This window comes from Labrus mixtus, chromosome 17 (genome assembly GCF_963584025.1).
Source record: "Labrus mixtus chromosome 17, fLabMix1.1, whole genome shotgun sequence".
NCBI lineage: Eukaryota > Metazoa > Chordata > Actinopteri > Labriformes > Labridae > Labrus > Labrus mixtus.
This window is the reverse complement of record NC_083628.1, coordinates 10693903-10713335: the sequence shown is the minus strand read 5'-3', so window position 1 is coordinate 10713335 and position 19433 is coordinate 10693903. Positions and strand designations below refer to the sequence as shown.

The following is a 19433-nucleotide window of genomic DNA, read 5'->3' as shown; positions in this document are numbered from 1 at the left end:
TGACCCCGGACCTGTCGAAAATTTTCAGGAAAAAATGTTGACCCCGGACCTGTCGTAAATTTTCATGGAAAAAATGTTGACCAACATTTTCATGAAAATGACTCCTGCATCAGCGGCCTGTATGTACATTCCTTGAATAGTCTTACAATGTGATGTGCAGTACATAGAATGTCTTAGTTATGCATGTATTGGCTCATTTATTTATAACTGTTGTCCTTTACTTTGCTTTTCATCTTTCCTGGCCCCATTGCCCAAGGAGACCACACGAGGGTGTCAGCGTGCCAGCGCTCATTTTTGTCCATCACTGATTTGTTTGTTGTCTCTAACATACCCAGTCTGTTGTTTGTATGTTAATGTATGCATGGTCTGGGTGGACTGTGTTACCGAATTGCCCTCTGGGATAAATAAAGTTTTCTAAATTTAAGTCTAAGGAGGCAAGTGAGGGATTAATGGATGCAAGTGAGACGTAGTGGTGGTAGCCCTCTTCCTCTCTTCTCCTCATCTTCCCCCTTCTCTTCCTTCTGTCTCCTCCTATCTTCTAGTCTTCTTGTATTCTTTTTTACTGTAATTCAGCTCTTGAGGAATTTGTTCTTCTCCCCTCAGGTTGGAGGTACACGCTACCCAAGGCAAACAGATTTAAATTTTCATATGTTCCTCGTGCAATTAATGCTCTTAATCTTCTTTGAATCCTTGACTGCACTTTCAAGCAGAGCTATTGCACTTTATATTTATTTATACCATTTGAGTGAAACTTCTTAACGAACAGTGAGTTTTTATATTTTATATTTCTTGGTTGTATTTCATCATGTTGCACTGTCCTTTGTCTGTTTATCTGTTTATCTGTTGTGTTTTTGTGTCCACTGCTGCAAATCAAATTTCCCTTCCAGGGACAATAAAGATCTGAACTGATAATTATAATAATTATAATTATTATTGTTGTTGTTGCTGCTATTATTCCTCATTCTATCCATTCCTCTCAGTGTTTTGCATGTATTTCAGCTATCAGTTTTCCCACGCATTTTCTGAAAGTAAATCCTAGACTGCAGTTGGACATAAATGTAATTATTATTTTGAAACCTGAAGCCGGATGTACGCAGTTTCAATATGGCGGCCTTGACAGCTGTGGTCACCAGCTTGTAGAGGGACAGAACGGGCAGGACGGCGATGGGCCACGGCCAATATCTATCTCGGATTAATAAAACTATCGCCCGGTCTCAAATGTTAGTGATGATTAAGTGATAGTTACGGTGTTTTACGTTGATTTATGGCGCATTGGTTTATAGTTTATGAAGGTAAAGCGGCTGAGTTCAGCTAACTTAGCAGAATTGCTCTTCCAGGGGAAGGAAGTTTTTGCTGTGGCGGAGGAAACATTATAGGAAGCCGGGCAGGGCCGAACTATCCCGACATGGAGGACTCCGGCTCGGCCCTGGAGAAAAATGTGGCCGACCTCACGGTGATGGACGTGTACGACATCGCCGCGGTGGTAGGCCAGGAGTTCGAGCGTATCATCGACCAGTACGGCTGCGAGGCTCTGTCCCGGCTGATGCCGAAAGTGGTGCGGGTGTTGGAGATCCTGGAGGTGATGGTGAGCCGGAACAACATCAGCCCGGAGACCGAGGAGCTGCGGCTGGAGCTGGACAAGCTGCGGCTGGAGCGGATAGACCGGCTGGAGAAGGAGAAGAAGCACAGGAAGGTCTGTCACCTAACAAGCAATCAACTATGTGCACTGTTAAATATACTTTATTATGCACTTCAATTGCATTATTTACAAAGTTCATTTGTTGTACTTTTTACCTCATAACATTGATGTGACAGCTTGATTAACTTCACCAGCCTACTTAAGATTTTAGGCAAAATCTGGGAAATGTAAATTTGCTTTGGGTTTGACTATACTTTATTTAGGCAACTAGAAATGAGTTCCATCTCCAGCAATATTGAATAATACTATTCTATATAAAAGTATACTATAAAATAATAGCCTACAATACAATGAGTTACATTTGAAGAAGTACATTTACTTAAAAACTTTTGTTTTTTTACTGTTTGTAGGCTACTTTGAATTGAAAAATATATACATATTATTATTTCTTGTAAAAGAGTAGGATTGCAGTCTCCTTAAAAGATGGATATGTGTTTCTTATATGAAATTAGGGCTGACCTCAAATCAATATCATGATTAATCGAACATTTTACCTCGATAACGATTAATGAACGATTATTTAGTTTTTGTTTTTTTGCCCTCGTAGTTCACTGAGAAGTTCTCTACTGTTAATATGTTCAACTATTAAAGCTGGGATATGTTTTCTAATGAGAGTGTGAATATCGGTTTCGATTAATTTTCGATTCAACTTCCCAGCCCTACCTGAAATCTTTCACAAAACATTAAAGCTGAAGATTTAGATTAACATTTGTTGTTGACAAGTGGTTTGCCAACAATCAAACAGAGTAACAGAAGGCCCCAAAGTTGCTGTGATTAAATCAGAGAAGTATTCCAATTGGGTGTCAACATCAATGTTGAATACTCCAATACAAGTAGAAGTTCTGCTTTGAAATTGTAACAAAAGTTATACATCTTAAAAGGACTGAAATGACTAGCTGGGAAATTTACTCGAGTACATACTCAAGGACTGTAGTTACAGTAAATACATCTACTTTAAACAGCCACCCTATATTGGACTTTACACTTCACTGCAATATTATACTGCTTAAGTTTGGTTGATTTTCATGTGTAATTCATTTGATCAGCTCAGAATACTTGATACAGAGGTTAAAAGCTTCTCACTGATTTTTAGTTATGTTGTTGATTAGACCAGTCTTAGGATTTAAAGAGGACACATTCTACCCCTTTTCCACCTTTTCAAACAGTCCCCCTGTGGTCTAAATGAAACATCTGTGCTCTGCTTTGGTCAAAATATAACATGAATCAAGCACCAGAGGAGGTTTGTGACCCTGTATCAACCAGCTCTCTCAGAACGCTCCGTTTTGATGTGTGTGTCTCTTTAAATGCAATGAGCCCCCCCTGAGTTTTCCCGGTAGACATCACTCCTCTGTAGCGAGAAGGCGAACCTGTGCAAAAGTTTTGCTCTAGTCTGAGGATGGAGTCCATGGGGGAGGGTATTTTTTTTTTTTTTACAAGAATCCCACTTGTGGACTGGATGGATTTATTTCACATGTTGTGTGTCGGTAGACACTCAGGTTACCCAGATATATGTTCAAAAACACTGTAAAAGTGTCTTTTTCATAATATATAGGGCATCATGTACATGGACTGGTATTACTGTAATTTTCACTGCAACTCCTTCTGCTACTATCTCTTGTATGTATTGTAACTATTATATTGTGTTCATAGATAAATAGAGATGAATAATCTTACGGGACCAGATTGTAATGCTCTTTAAAGGGGCTATATGTAACTTTCAAAAATACTGCGTTTGTAGTGATACTGCATGGCCGTTTGGCGAACTGCACCAGTAACCTGTTGCTCGCTCTCCCTCGCATGCTCGCCATACGTGCTCGTACGTACACAAACGAGCATCATCATCGGCCGCGAAACACTTGATATTTACCGGCATAATGTTTACAGAGGAGGTAAGTGGTCATACACGAGAAAGTCTGTGAAGGCGGCCTCTGGCTGTGCAGGTGAAGACCGGGAGTGTGTGATGAGTTTGTACTGTTGATCTCTGTAAGCAGAGCGGAGTGAGGAGGACGTTGAGAACGTGCATAAAATGTCACTTCCTGGAGCTTTCTCAAACATTTTATACAGGCAGCACAGATAGACAGTGAACATCTACTTTTTCACATCAGTTAACCGTCCGCTTATTAATGGGCGATAAAACACGATTTATACATGTAAAAAGTTACATATAGCCCCTTTAAGGAGCAATTTCGCATAGCAAGCACTTTTTTTGTCAAACATCTTGCAGGTATAGTAATTCTCTTGTACCTGAGGAACTCGTGTAAGAGAATTCAAAACTACTGTTTTTATGCTTTTCTTCAAAGTAAAGGAATTGAGTACTTTTTTCAGTACTGGCTGTAATGATGTACCACAATATGCACATTTTCTTTTCTTTTTTTTTCATCTCCTTCATTTTTTAAAATGTAATTTATACAATCTGTTATTTAAACTCTGCCTTTCAAGCAGTGTACACCAGTGCATTGTTTGTATGTTAAAAGTAAAACCTTTCAATCTTAAAACAATACATACAAATACTAAGGGAAGAAGCAAAACTTCAGATGACTCATACGCAGACTTCAATGTAGGAAACTTTGAGCTGCAGATGTGACATTTTTCATGCGAAAATGTGGTGACCTGACTGAGCCCTCTCTAAGCCAGAGCAGAAAAATCCATTGCACACTCATGAGACACAGTTAATCAGTGTTCACCACCGCTCAGTCACCGTCACGAGAAAATCACACGTAAACTTTTATAGCCGCTGAGCAGACTGAGTCTGAGCTTTAAAATGACTGACAACAATACTATATAATGTTGTGAGTTTAAAGTGATCTGGTCAGCGTCTTAGTACATTGAATATCATGTAAAAGTATGTTCCTGAACTCAAAATTTAAATCACATGATACCTTTTAACGGTACTCCACTTCATTAAGCTGACAGCTTTTACTACTGAAATAAAGATCATGTGTAAAAAAAAATTGTTAATAAGTTATAAAAATTGATATAATGTTAAAGATGAAATCAGTGGTTCATAATCTAATTGTCTTGTCTCAGTCTGTAGGTGCAGCTCGTTGTCAAATTGAGGATATCTTCTTGTGTTTTTTATATTTTGTAATGGGTAATGTATGTATTAAAAAAAAAAACAGCAAAGACAAGAGATGAAGTCCTTACAATAAATTCAACTTTTTTGCAGCACAACATTTTTTTGCTTTTTCTGTTGTATCATCGTAAAACTTCTTAGATTTATCAGGAGATGATGAGCCCGAGCCCTAGGTTGTGAATCTCGGAACTGAACTGTATTATTTCAATCTAGGCTTAACTGAAGCATCGACAACAGTAAAATGCTGCATTCTCGGCCTTCCTAGCTAATTTGTGCTGTTGTGCAGGGATGTGATTCTTCCAGATTTGTCTGGAATTTTCCAACATGAAATGCTAACCCAGGAAACATAAATAATCAATGACAGTATTTCCCACATATAGACTGCATTTGTCACTTATAGTGTTGTCTTAACAAACATATAAGCATGTTAGCTGACTGTTTAAAAAAAAAAAAAAGGTTTAACCCGTTTGAGATCAATAACTAGTGGACGATCTGCACTCATTCTCTGCACTAGTGTGAGTGTTGCAGGTAGCGTCTGTATGCTCTGCAGGTGTAATTCTGAACTAAGTTTTTCTACATCTTTGGAACAAGCCTTTTCACGTGAGGCTCACCTGTTGTGAGAATGGAAGTGCAAGGGAAACTTTTTCAAACTAGTTACGTTTTTTTGGGCGACTTTGTGTAGTTGACTTTCTCCTGGCCTCTTTTAATTCAAATCAAGTTCTCTGTAAACTAATGTGACGTGATGTGTTACTCGGTGTCGGGATGCAGGTTTCATTTAGTCCCGACTTCCGATTATGTAATCTTGTATCCTTCCCATTAGTCTGATGACTAATTGGAAAATAAACACACATACGACAAATATAGCTCGAGTGTGAGATGAGAAACATTTCCCTTCTGAGTCAGGGACCCATTTTCCATCAGCTGGCAACATGTGTCGCTAAAATAACAATGAACTACCTACTTATCCTATTTCTTACTACACTACTACTTCTTTACTCGACTCCTTGTTTTCCGGAAAGCTATAATTAATTTAAAATGTTTTTAATTTGGACACAAGAAATGTACGATTAGTATAACATAAACAAATAAACAGAATCAAAGTTGTTTGTTTAAGTACAATAAAATAGTTTGTTTCATTTTTGTTCAAACTTAAAGTCCTGAAAAGTCTAGAAGTTCCAGTCTGTGATCCCTTGCTTATTCATTTTCTCTCAAATTTAAGAAAATTCAAGTAATTTAAAAGTTTGGACTGCTGATTAGACGAAATCGTGTGATATTGTCCATGTAAAACGGACTTGTTTTTCTGTTACTGCATGGAATGTGTTTATGTGTGAGACCGTTTCAAAGCATAATCAAGCTCCTCTTCTCATACAAATATTGCAAATTCAAGGGAAACCCTGAATAAATCAGAAGAGATTCAAAACAAATGCAGGAGTTTCTATTCAGACACCATTCTGCTAAAGTCCATACATTTGATCCTCTGGGGATCCTGAATATCTTAAAGAATGTTCTAATATTACGTACGTTAAGATGGTCCCTGTCTGTGTTTTACTATTATACATGATGTGTCTGGATTTATATTAATTCTGCTTTATGTTTAGTATTTCACTGCTGAAGCTGTTTCAGGTTGTTCTCAACCTCAATGAATAGCTGAGTAGATTAATTGTTGTCAACCCATTGAAGAACACTTAAGTAGAGGTGGGGAAAAAAATCGATTGATGTAAAAGTTGAGATTCTTATCTTCTGAGATTTCAAATAGATTCATAACTTCAAAAAATCGATTGATTAATCAGTCGCTCCCTGCTAAGTGCTAAGGCTAGCTCTTTAATTCAGTGGAATGCCAAATGGAGCAGCAAGAAATTCAGCCAGTCTCACGTTAACTGGAGTAGGTCCTGAAGTATGTACTCGTTCAAAAATAGACTTTGAATCATGAAGCCAGAATCATTCTGAATTGAAAATAATTTAGATTCTCAATCGAATCGTGACCCCCAAGAATCGAAATGTGAATCGAATCGTGAGACACCCAAAGATTCCCAGCCCTACACTTAATCCTTCAGGATATCTTTGAACTAATGTTGTCAGAGAATTGTAGAGGCACAAAAAAAGGCTAAACTAAAAGTTTTAAGTCGCTATATAAAAGAAGATGAAATGTTCTTAATGTGGCCATATAGTAGGCATTGTCAGAAACAAAAGATAATGTTAAATCTTGTAATTTGTGTTTTTATGTTGACGCATACGTGTAGGAGCTGGAGCTGGTGGAGGACGTGTGGAGAGGAGAAGCTCAGGACCTCCTCTGTCAGATCTCTCAGCTGCAGGAGGAGAACAAAAGCCTCCTCACCAACATGTCCATCAAAGACCCCATGAGTGAGGAGGACCTGCAGAGGCATGAGGGTGAGGGTGTACGCCTTCATATTGTTTTTATTTAATTACAATATTTATATACATTCAATTAAATATTTCGTTACAAATATATATTTTTACATTTTATACATATTTTCATTATTTTATTATTTACTATTTTAATTATCCTTCTTTATTTAGTTAGTTTAACATCTAATTGTGCCACTCATGATTAATGTTGTAAGATTTGTTGTAGTCCTAAAATCTAACCCTGGTTCCTCAAAGTAAAGTGCTCTTAAACTATATTTTAAAAATCTGTGCAAACCAGGTTGATTATTGTTTGTGTCTTTATTGATAGAGGATTGTTGGATCTTAAAATCTTGCGCAGGAGCCACAACAGAGGCGTTGTTATTGGTACATTTTGAAGAGAATCGTGTTTCAATAATATTTGATTATACACAAAAACACTACAAGAAATACACACGCACGCACACACACACACACACACACACACACACACACAAAGGAAGCCTTCTCTGGTGTCTGACGGAGAGCTAGTCTCGTCTCTGCATCAGAGTCTCTCTGGTGGTTTCACACAGAGGACACAGTCACACTGACACAGTGTGCACAGACCAGCCTCAGAGTGCCAGCACACCTGCTAGACTCTCTCTCTCTCTCTCTATGACACACACACACACACACACACACACACACACACATCTTTACATCCACACATGCATCTGCACAATGCGGAAGTGCAAAATCCTGAGGCTGGCTCCAGGAACCCCGGAAGTCACATCCACACCACAGCCAAAAAAGCTGTTTTTACAGCAAAGAATTAACATGTTTACAGCCTGATACAAAAATCTAAATAGGTCTGATTATTAATTGTCATCATGGACACACACTGCACGGGGGGTGACCGTTTTGATTTTATGAACGATACGTGTGTTATCCATAGTTAGGCACGTAGCTGACATGATTGACAGGTGGGTGCGATGTAACTGTTCATCAAGAGGCTCTAAGCCTGTCTTTAGGTTGACCAAAAGTTAGGGTGAGACAGGACTACCAGCACGGCAGCTGCTGCCGATGAGCCCCCGGAGCCCCCTGTAGTAACAGATGGCTGACATCGCTCAGGCGTCGTCACACACACATACATTCATCTAGGCATGCATACTCATAAAGTAAAAAAAAAACCATTTAGTTTGTTTTTAAAGCATTCCCTCCCCATCTTCTTCATCCAGGTATGACGGAGAGAGAGAAGCAGGTGATGAAGAAGCTTAAAGAAGTGGTGGACAAGCAGAGAGATGAGATTCGAGCCAAGGACCGAGAGCTGACCCTGAAGAGCGAGGACATCGAAGCAGTAAGACAACCAACAGATTGTTGTCAGTCTGTCGTATTGCAGACTGTTATAATGATGTATGTAATCCACTGAGGTGCAACAGTTCCAGTAGTTTTCTGCATGTTGTATCACAGTCATGGCTTGCTTACAGTTAAAGCTCTGATTGTAGAGCTTTCAGTGACAGGCTTTTTCCACTGTTTCCACTTTGGTCATGTTTTCATTTTTTTTTACCTTTTCTGCTTCCATCTCTGTGTGTCTTTCTGCAGCTCCAGCAGCAGCAGTCTCGCCTCATGAAAATCAACCACGACCTGCGACACAAAATCTCAGTGGTGGAGGCTCAGGGGAAAGCACTGATTGAACAAAAGGTGGAGCTGGAGGCGGGTGCTCAGACGCGCGGGCAGGAAGTCGGCGCTTTGCGGCAGGAAGTCCAGCGCTTGAGGGAACGACTTCAAGGAGATCAGGCTGCCCAGAACCCAGAGGACTCCCTGCCTCAGCCCCCCTCCCCTGCAGAGGTAAGACAGCACGATAAGGACAACACAAGAAACACATGTGAGGCTGCAGTTAGAACTAAATGTTGAACTTAGAGTTACTGTCCTAACCCTGCGGTAAACAACAAACAAAGTGTGTGTGCTGGTGGGCATGTAGGTAAACTATCAGGTCATTTGATTCTGTCTACATGAAGTGATTTATTCAGGCCTGTGACATTCACAGGTAACATATTTTTTCTCTTTCCTTTATATTTTAGTCAGTTCAGTTTTACATCCATAAAAACAAATAAAACTAAAATGAAACAAATTCCTACCCTGGTTTTAAGTTGTACAAGAATTGCCAGTCTACTCCTTTATATTCTATTATTCTGTCACCTTGTAGACTTTAGTGGAATAGAATAAAGTACTACAAAAGCAAACAACGAGCTGTTTATCCAAGATATGTGCAGGGGCTGAAAACAGAAGGAGAAAGTTAGCCTTGTTCTGTTCAAACAGATCTGCATGGTTCTGACACATACAGCACCTTAAAACTTAAAAAAAAAAAAAGACACACAATAAACTGCATTCATTTGTGAGATTTAGAGAAGCCGCTTAGCAAATACCTTTCAGGCAGAGCCCGGCTAGCTTTTTCTTCCAGTTTCCGGTCTTTCTACTGAGCTCGGCTACCGTATCTTTTGGCTCTAGTTCTATTTTGGGGAGGAGTTATGACAGTGGTTTCAACCTTTTAATTTAGCGCTCACAAAAGATGCAAAGTCATGTATTTTCAAAAGTGTTTCCATCTTTTAAAGTTCTAAGTACTGATATAATCGTATGAAATGCAGCTACACTTTGAACAAGCCAGTTCGATGTAGGTTATGGTTTTTGAAAGTGCTTTAATCCCTTGTTCTTGCATCCATTATGATTCCTAATCACGTTCCCCTGAAGCCAAATAGCAAACAAACACACACGATTGGTAGGATTGCTTTTTAAACGGGTGTTAAAGTATCTCTTACTCCACCAGCGTGGTAAAGCTGCTGCAGCGATGGGTGCTGAGGGCTGGTCAAACAGACCTGAGCCCTCTGAGCTGATGGAGGGTGGGTTTGAACCTCCCCCACAACCCCTGCCTGGTTCCCTCAGCCCAGGGGGACCCTTGGATGAGGAAGCTGAGGACGAGGCTGTGTTACTCTGGGTAATGCAGGAGTGCTAGCTAGAAAACCAGACTGCTGTGATTGTCTCTAACTCCAACCTGCACCCTCTATGTCTGTGGAGAACAACCGGATCAGTAGAGACAAAACAATGTAGCAGACTAACGTTTGAATGACCCATGAGAAGTGCTGAAATGGCTCTGCATGGGTGTTCAGGAACTAACAGAGTGTTAGAAGGATTTCACGCTGGTCAGCCAACTGGGTGAGACTTTGTGCACAACAGCACTGATGACCTTTCTAAAAATAGATCCCTCAAGCCGCTCAGCCTCTAACAGCACTCGGAAGTCGTCTTTTATTGCACCGTGATCCACAGTACAGTTTTAGCAGTTTAAAGTCCAACTGAAATTAAATAGCAGGTCTGCAAAATCAACACATCAGGTGTTTTCCCTTCAGCAACAGATTCATACCTGAACAGTCGAGTATGAGTCTGGGTTGCTCTGGATGTCCGGATGTCACAGGTTAGGGCGACTCTGCCAATTTAAGTGAAGTTGCAACGCTGTGTTCAGCTACTGCATACAGTTTAGGAATAGCCGTGTGGGTTACACGTGGTGTGGCTCAAGTATATTAACGCTACAACAACACGTGTGGCTGCTACGAAATAGGATGTGTGAATGTCGCTGTTATGAGTTATATTTTAGCAAATAGTTTATGTGCACTACTTGTCCCCTAATGAAGATTAGCCTGCTAGCTAGTATCAATCAAACACAGACACGCCCCTGTAGCTAGGTGAGAGGAAAAGAGGGGAACAAATTCTATCATCGTTTTTTTCTACCTTTTATTTGTTAAAATAGTTGGTACATTTAAAAATAAAATAAATGTATTGACGTAAAGTGTGACTGCGTAAAGGGATAGTGGAATGCAATTTCAGTTGGACTTAAACATAGTGTACGGTACACACATTGTTTTTATTCTCAGTGCATGAGCGACTTCTGTCAGCTGCATGTGTCATTGAAGCCTTGCAGGTGTCTAACAGACATTGTGTGTCTCAGTGTGCTGAGTTTAAAAAAACTAAACATAGTTTTAGCCTCAAGGGAGGGGGGAAGGGCAATTGTATTGGAACAAGGCCTGATATCTGACTTTAAGAGTTCAACGTTTGCCACCAGGAGGCGATGTGCGATGAGGACATGCCTGCTGTGTTCCAATATTTTACTAAGGTATCCTCATCTCCTTCCCGCCTTCCTTCCTTCCTTCTCTCTGGTTTTCGTTTCCTCGTTTGACGCGTTTCTCTCTCGTCAGGAGGCGTTGTGCGAGGAGGAGTCTGGAGGCCTGGACCCAAAGGACCCCAATCGTCCCAGGTTCACCCTACAGGAGCTGAGGGACGTTCTCCACGAGAGAAATGAGCTGAAGGCCAAAGTGTTCCTGCTGCAGGAGGAACTGGCCTACTATAAAAGGTAACCAAAGACTGTAGATTATTTGTCAGACTTTGAAAAGGCCACGCACCATGATGTAAAACGTTGGTATGTGTTGACAAACATTTGAATCTTTGAGGCTTTTTAGCAGCCGCCGGCTTTGTTTTCATTTGCACACAGTGACCATAATTGGGTGAGACAGTGAGGATGGAAAAGAGCAAACTTTGACAGCGTTTGGTTTTCTCGTAGACTTCGAAACAATTATAAATGCTGTCATCTGTGACGCACATTGAGTGTGGACTGATGCATGGTTGAAGTTTTTACATGCTTACGAATGACAGATTTTCCTTTTTCAGAGCATGTGAGTTGTTAATTTCTGTCAGGACCTAAAGACAATTTCAGCCAAAATCTTAAAAAGTGTATCCAACCCTATATCACCAACCCTGCCTGTGACTTGCTTGACTTTTCATACTCAAAGTCTCCATCTGTTTCTTACATACAGTGAAGTTCAAAGGCTTTTGTGATGTGTCAATCTGAAGAGGCCCTTTCTTTTATCTACAGCTAATTAATTCCGGGTTTGTTGTTGATCATTACTATGATTTTTTTCAGTGAGGAGACAGAAGACGATATCATTACTCCCTCTCCGTCACCCTCACCTGAACCAAGGACTCGCTCCCGCACTACTACTCAGCCCGAGTCTGGAATCAAACGCTTGTAAGTTGCTATCAGTTCTGCAAACTCACCTCAGAAATGTCTTCTCATGTGAACACGCTCACACAGTACCCGCCTTCAATTTGATCAAGCAGCTTGTTCAAGTCAAAATCCCTCAGTAAGATTGCTTTGCATGTGCTGAGCAAAACCTATTTGAAGCAGCCCCTGCATACTAAAACCTGACACTCCATAAGAAATTGAGATTTAGGCTCATGCATGTATTTTACAATGGAATAAATGTCTCTTCACCGATCTTCACTGCTATCGAGCTTATCTCTTTTTTTTAGGATATTTTGATATTTCCTGTAATAGATTGTCGAAATGAAAAGTGTGCAGGATACTTAATGTTAATTTTTAATCAAGCCATAACAGCTTTACAAATAATCAGAGGTTTAAAGGGACCACAAAAAAAGACCTGAATTGGCTGTATCCATCAACAACAACAAACAGCAATCCAGCTGGGTCACTGCTCATGTCTGTGCCTGTTTATGTGTTTATGTGTCCTTGAAATATAAACCAGAGATAACACAGCGGAGGATTCACATTTTCAAAGCTGCTATAGTTATTGCCAATGTTCAGAGCTGAACTCAGTCTTCTCCATGATCAAACGTGATGTTGAGGAAAGTGATCTGCAAATTGGTGAGAATTCTGCTCTAATTCATCCTCTAAAAGTGGACAAACATTGTGAATTATCAGTTCCACTGCTCATTTCACTCACATTTATATTACAGAGAAAGGCATGTCGAGCAGATTTTTTCTGAATTTGGGAAAAGAAACTTAACAATCATAAGCATTTTGTCAGACACTTTAAATCACATTCTAAGACTAACAATTGCAAAACAAAAACAAATGATTCTTTCATTGAATGGGCATATTCAGATGAGGGTTATGTCGCAGCTCTTACAGCATGTTTTATAACTTTTGTATGAAGAAATCTACTTGAGAAAATTCCCCCCCAAAATTTTTAAGATGTAGAAAATACCGAAAGTCATCTTAAAGCAGAAGTGGAAGCTGCGTTCAGATTCTTTCTTTAAGGCTGATTTCCTACATAGTTTGTGTTTGTGCTGTTTTTGTGTGTTGTAACATTGCTTTGGGCAGGCAATAAGTATCAATTCAAATTTTCACAGCATTTGCACAATACATTCCAAGATAAATGTACATGCAATGTGCAGCTACAAGCTAAATAAAGAGCGCTGCCATTAGCCTGCTAACACAACATTTTTCAGCTCAAGACGAGGACAATTTTGGTCCTCCGCTTGCGCTTGGTACTTAATTATGGTGCGTTCTAACTTGATAACTCCTTGGTGCAAACGCGAGGGGAGGGGAGTTGGATGTGTGTCGCTGTAGGAGAGCGGAGGATTTGGTGTGAGCGGAGGTGTCGCCAAACAGCAGTGTGTTTTTGGTTTCATGCTGGTGCTCAAGGGGCGACATCTACTGGATCAAAAAGGTCGAACATTCTTCCTTTAATACTGTCAGTCGTTAAATGATTGGAGGTGGTATCGTTTTAAACCCCGTGTTATCAATAAGTATTGAAAATTTAACAAGCTTTGTGTGCATGGTTAATGATTAGCATGATTTTGTCTTCACGGGTCTGGTTCAAGACAAACTCTAAATAGCAATGCCGCAAAGAGAAGCAGAGTGTATTCTTCTGCTTACACCCGTTTTTCTCCCTAGCATGAACTACAGCATGACTTCCTTTGATTTGAACCTTTACACGAGTCCAAACAGAGGTTAAACGTTGATGTGGTCCCTGTCTCCCCTCTGTGCGTCCTCCCATCCCTCCCCCTCTCTCTCTCTCTCTCTCTCTCTCTCTCTCTCTCTCTCTGTCTCTGTATCTCTTCCTGTTTGTGCCTGTGTGTGTCTGTACTTCTGTGTAACAGGATCTTCACAGCCATTATGCCGATGGTGGCTGCTGGTTTGATCCCAGATGACCCCACTTTACAGCCAATCAGACGTCTCGTATCTCTTGTATGACTCGTTTTGTGGTTGGCTTCAGAGTCTGTAACCTCTTGCATGTGCAGGCCTGCTTTTCCCCACCTTTGTAGTACTCTGACTGGCTGATTGTTGGGAAGATTGTGGATCACAGAAAATCAGCCTGTCAGAATATGAACATGTAGTCTGTCGTCTCGTCTTTTCCCTCACTGACCACCATAACAACTCCTCTGTGTTTTAAACTCATCCAAGTAATTCTGTGGAAGTTACAAACTAAAGTGCTTTTAGTGCTTAAGTAACTGTTAGAGACTGAGATAACACAGCTGAGAGTGAACTCAACATCTCTTAATATATAATGATATTAATACAGAGGATTAAGTTTTTAACCATCACTTGACTTGAGTTAATGTAAAGATGCTCTTTGTGACATTTTGCACATTTTGTCGGTTAAATCGAATAATTTCTACAAACAGATCAAACAAAGTGATAAATCAGAATCAGAATCAGAATCGGGGTTTATTGCCAAGTACATTTACACATACAAGGAATTTGACTTGGTGTATTGGTGCTAAACAATTAACAGGGAAATAAAGCAGAACTAGCAACATCTTAAACAATACAGTATACGAAGCTATTACAATATATAGAATAGAATTACAAATGTAAAATATAAAAAATAAAAAACACAAAATGTACAAAAGGTGCAATGTAGGAGCTCTGCAGTGGACTATGAGACTCTGTGTGTAACGAGATCATAATCATTCTAAAGCACAATATTTTTGATGGGGTCGCTTCAAACTAAACTTTTTGTTTCATCTAATGCGGTTTGTTTGAAATGTGAGAGATTGAACAACATGCAGACAACTTGTTGCCATAGCTTTATCAGGGAGAAGCAGGTAGCCGGGCAACTTCATAACATTAAGAAGGTTCAATAAATTCACCTTTTTTATTTTAAGAAACTCAAAAATGCTGAAATATGAAATAATTGCTATTCAAGATTTGTCTCTAGAATGACCCTAGCACAGGCCTTTATCTGGTGATCATGTGATACAACATGTTGCATTTTGCGGTGGTATGCCTTCTCCAATAGCACTGATGTTCCACTTAAATATGTACCATTTAAAATAAAATAAAATGTTGATATCGTGTGCTTTAGCACTTAACAAGCGTAAATGGTCAAAGCTCTTTGCTGCCTGTTGAATTCATGATGAACTTTCTTCACAATAATCATACAGCTGTATCAGAATAACAAAAATAATCATTTTTATCTGCCGATGTTGCAAAATGTAGCCCCCTAACACTGCTTTAAAAAGACTGATACTTCCTGCACACACAGTACAATCATGCTGTTATTTGCTGTCTTCTGACGGTTCACTGACATTTCCATTAACGACGTCACCTCTTTCTCCCCGGGTCCCCAGGTTTAGTTTCTTCTCCCGGGACAAACAGCGGGGCACGCAGCGGAGCGCTCAGTTTGACGGCTCGTGGACGGGGAAGGACGACGTGTACACCGAACAAGCACAGGAGGCGTTGCAGCACATGTAGTGACAAGTCAAACTCCAAAACTGTTTAACACTCCATGTCCATCACTCGACGCCGGCTCAGCTACTGCAAATCAAAACCTCCACTACGAGACACACTGCATCTAAGATCTCATTATCATCTCTGCTGGTTGAGAGAAGGTGAACGGAAAGAGGAGTGAATGGATGAACTTTTAGAGGGCTCCTTCTTAGATAAAGATATTTATAAAAGAACTTCCCCACAAGGTTTCTTAAAACGTCATGTGATTCTCAGTGATTAATTTCACATTCAGACTGTATAACTGTTACGTTCAGACAAAACACAAAGCACATTTTCATCCACATACCATGTAGACTCCTTATATACAAAATGCTCTTCTTTTTTTATCCTGTCTCTGGACACCACAACAAAAATTAAGTTTTCTCCCCATTTTCTGAATGGTGCAAAACATCATGGCTTTCCGTTCATTATATCACAAGTCACATGAAACTTTATCGTCACTGGATTGCGACTATACTTAGAAATGTGTGTGAGAGCTTCAGACCTACAGCGTCACAAAAACAATACAAGACGTAAAAGGTTTAACTTTAAAAAAAATCAGGGTTAAAGGCAAGAGCAAGATGAAGTGACAAACAATAATAAGAACATATGATAATAATAATAAATTGGTCTTATATGGCACTTTTCTAGATACTCAAAGAAGATCCATGATAAATCGTGTCGGAATAATAATTATTGCTACATTGGATACTTTTGCTCAAGTTAAAACATTCAAGTCGTTTTCACATATGCACTCCTGAAAATATCTAGATCATTTCAGGAGAACTGTTTCAGGTTTTCTCCTGACCTGGCTGTTCACATACGCTCCTCACACTAGGAGACTATCCCTGTCAGACGGGAAGGGGGGGTGGGGGGGTCTCCCGAGGTAAGATGTGACGTAATAAAAAAAGACGTGGAAGTAGAGGACATGCAACAGAGGCCGCTTTACGACGCTATAATGAGAATGTTTGCCTTTATATCAATGCTACTTATAGTTTGAAAGGAATCACAATATCAACAAATGAGCGGAGAAGAACATACTGGCAAATAGAAAACTTAATGCAGCAGTTTAGTTATGTGTATGGAGATCGTGGCGGTCGCATGCATACACTCTATGTACCGTGCAGTAGTAACAATATAGAAACGTCACTCCCTCTCCTATTGGCTCGAGCTGAATTCTCCAGAGAATATGCTGCGACGTTCTCACATAAGCTCACTTGGACTTGCTGCGGAAAAAATACGAGGGGTCTGGCAGGAGAAACTCCGGGTGAAGTACGAATGAAAAATGTAGCTCTTTGCGTTCACACATACAGCTCCTCCGGAAAATACCCTGAGTTTTTCAGGAGTTTTGTACGGGTGTAAAAGCCCTTAATGTGTCTGCCATGGTTCAGGATAAAAAGGGGGGGTCCTTGGCTTCACACAGTAGAGATTTTGCATCTTTGCATTGGCTGCGTATATTATTACCCCACTGAAAAATGTGCTTCTTGTTTGGTCTGACCTCGTAAAAGTATTCTAAAATATTACAGGTGCTTAACAGTTAGCACTAGAAGAGAGAGTGAACTCAAGTTGTATGATGGAAAATGGAAAGTCGTAATCCAAATGGTCAACGATGATGTTGTCTAATGCCTGGAGTATTCACAAGTGGTTGGAAAGAACAACAAAAAAATGTGCTGCACAACTGAATAACTGACTTTAATATTGCTATAGATATATGGGGTGCATTGAACTAATCTTATATCACAATCCCTGTTCAAATTAAAAGGCCAGTCTGCAAAGAAAACCATTCAACAACACCAACAACTGATCTTTAGATTCCACTTTGCAGTACGTGGGTTTGTTTGAAATGTGATATAGGCAGCTTGTAGGTCCATCACCAGCATAACTTTGCAGTTTAACATATCTAAAGAGCTCAGCCGTATAAAGTGATGCTTAAAAACACCTTTTTAAAGTTGTGTATAGAAATAGACAAAACAGAAACACTCAAATGCTTTATTTATAATGTATGCCCTGTTTAAGTATGGACGCCTATTACTGCCAAGACAAGAAACACACACGTGGATTATTTGCCGCAATTCAAAATCACGGGGTTACATTGGAAGTAAAACTGAAATATTCCTCAAATTATGTTTGAGTCAGAAAAGTAACAGCCTGGATACAAATTAGTGAACTGAATAGAGCCTTACATTTTTTTTTAAATGGTGTGGTTGATGTTTTTTACAGACAACAACAGATCTCCAGATTATTTTAATTGAAATGGCATTATTTTAAAATCAAGTCTGTTATTTTTAATCCCAAAAAAACGTTAATTTTATTTTGAGGTGATTATCAAACTCTAAATACCAGACAAACAAAATCTTGATATCAGTATACTGAGATAACAACAATAGACTTCTGTTTTAAGAGATAAATCTCATCATAGGAGAAAACCAGTTGTTTCTTTGTGATTGGTCGTCCCAGTATGTTGAGATAAACACGTTCTCTGGTGATACATTTGCGTAACTGAGAAATGTAAACTGTATGCTCACAATAATGTAACTTTGTATCCGCAGGGTGAAAAAATGTGTTATCATAATCAAATAAAACAATATTTGTTTACTTACATTTTAAATTGTGTTATCTTCAGAAAACAAGTAGTTTTAATGTCTGAATGATTATCTGGAGGAACAAAAGTTTTCTTGCGTAATGTCTTGTTTTATCCTCAGAAAATAGGTGCATTCAATGTAATAATCAATTAAAAAACTCTAATTGTCTTTTTAGTTCATGAGATTTTGAGATAAATTAAACCATGAAGAAAAGAAAATGCACAGATATTCTCTGCTTCTGTAGCTTCTGCTTCTCCACCTTGACTTCAAACTACGCAGACACTAATACTTTACTTTCTGGTGTGACGAAGTGAATTTGAATAATACCGGCACTTAATCCTTGTCAAATCTCAACTAACAAGCTGGAATCATGAATGTCAAATGAAGAAAACACTATAATCAGTGTGTTTTAAAGCAGCTCCCTTTGTTTATTGTATTTACTGACAAAAGAAGGATATTTATTTCATTTCTTACTATACTACTGTACAGCGGACGCTCAAAGGGACCTGGACAAGGATCATTTACACCATGAAAGATCAAAAGGGATTTTATTTCTCAAACTGAGCAACCTGTCTGAATGCTGACTCCCATTCTTTAGCTCATTCTTTAAGTCAGTGTTCTTGACCCACTCCTGTGTGTTTCCCTGTTCAAATGCATATATAAAAGATAAAACAAAGAAATGAGCGCTTTGCTTAACAAGCTGGCTGTCCCCCTCCATAATAAAACCATTCTGAAATGTTTCAGGTGTTTGTCTTTTTTTTAATGATTTCTAAACTGTTTCCAGTCTTCACTCATCAAGTTTTTAGAAAATCATGACTGACCAAAAGTGTTTATAATATACTATTTTAACTGTCTTTTTTTCTTTCTTTGTTAATTTGAGCTTTCTTATAATTTAACATGTTTACCAAAAAAATATCCAAGCTTTTTTTAACCTGTACATTTATCCATTTTTTTTTTCAAAATCTTAGCTCATTCTACTGGTAAGTTTTTTTTGGCCCTTATAGGCAATCTCTTTTTTTATTTTATTTTTTCAAATCTTTTAATCTTGAGTGTGAATTTTGTAAAATAAAGGTGAATTGACCTCTTTAATTCATGCTACAAATGTAACTATTTCAATTCCACTGCTTTAACAAGGTATTCAGGTCTTCTAAATTCATCTTGAATACATGTACGAGC

At 39.1% G+C, this 19433-nt stretch overlaps 1 protein-coding gene across 7 annotated transcripts; it reads left to right on the top strand.

Moving 5' to 3' along the window:
- The first annotated feature begins 1096 nt into the window (after positions 1-1096).
- rilpl1 (Rab interacting lysosomal protein-like 1) lies at positions 1097-18997 on the top strand. Of its 7 annotated transcripts, XM_061061110.1 has the most exons (11): positions 1097-1693; positions 7013-7160; positions 8354-8472; positions 8718-8963; positions 9940-10107; positions 11227-11277; positions 11360-11514; positions 12082-12186; positions 14064-14151; positions 15537-17837; positions 17906-18997. In XM_061061110.1, exons 1-10 carry the CDS (start codon positions 1406-1408, stop codon positions 15540-15542), a joined length of 1374 nt encoding a protein of 457 aa, XP_060917093.1. In that variant the 5' UTR covers positions 1097-1405; the 3' UTR covers positions 15543-17837; positions 17906-18997. The 7 variants fall into 7 exon arrangements, with proteins under 7 accessions (XP_060917093.1, XP_060917094.1, XP_060917092.1 ...); XM_061061109.1 differs by lacking the exon at positions 14064-14151 and having other exon boundaries at positions 1099-1693; XM_061061111.1 differs by lacking the exons at positions 15537-17837; positions 17906-18997 and having other exon boundaries at positions 14064-14157.
- The last annotated feature ends 436 nt before the right edge of the window (positions 18998-19433 follow it).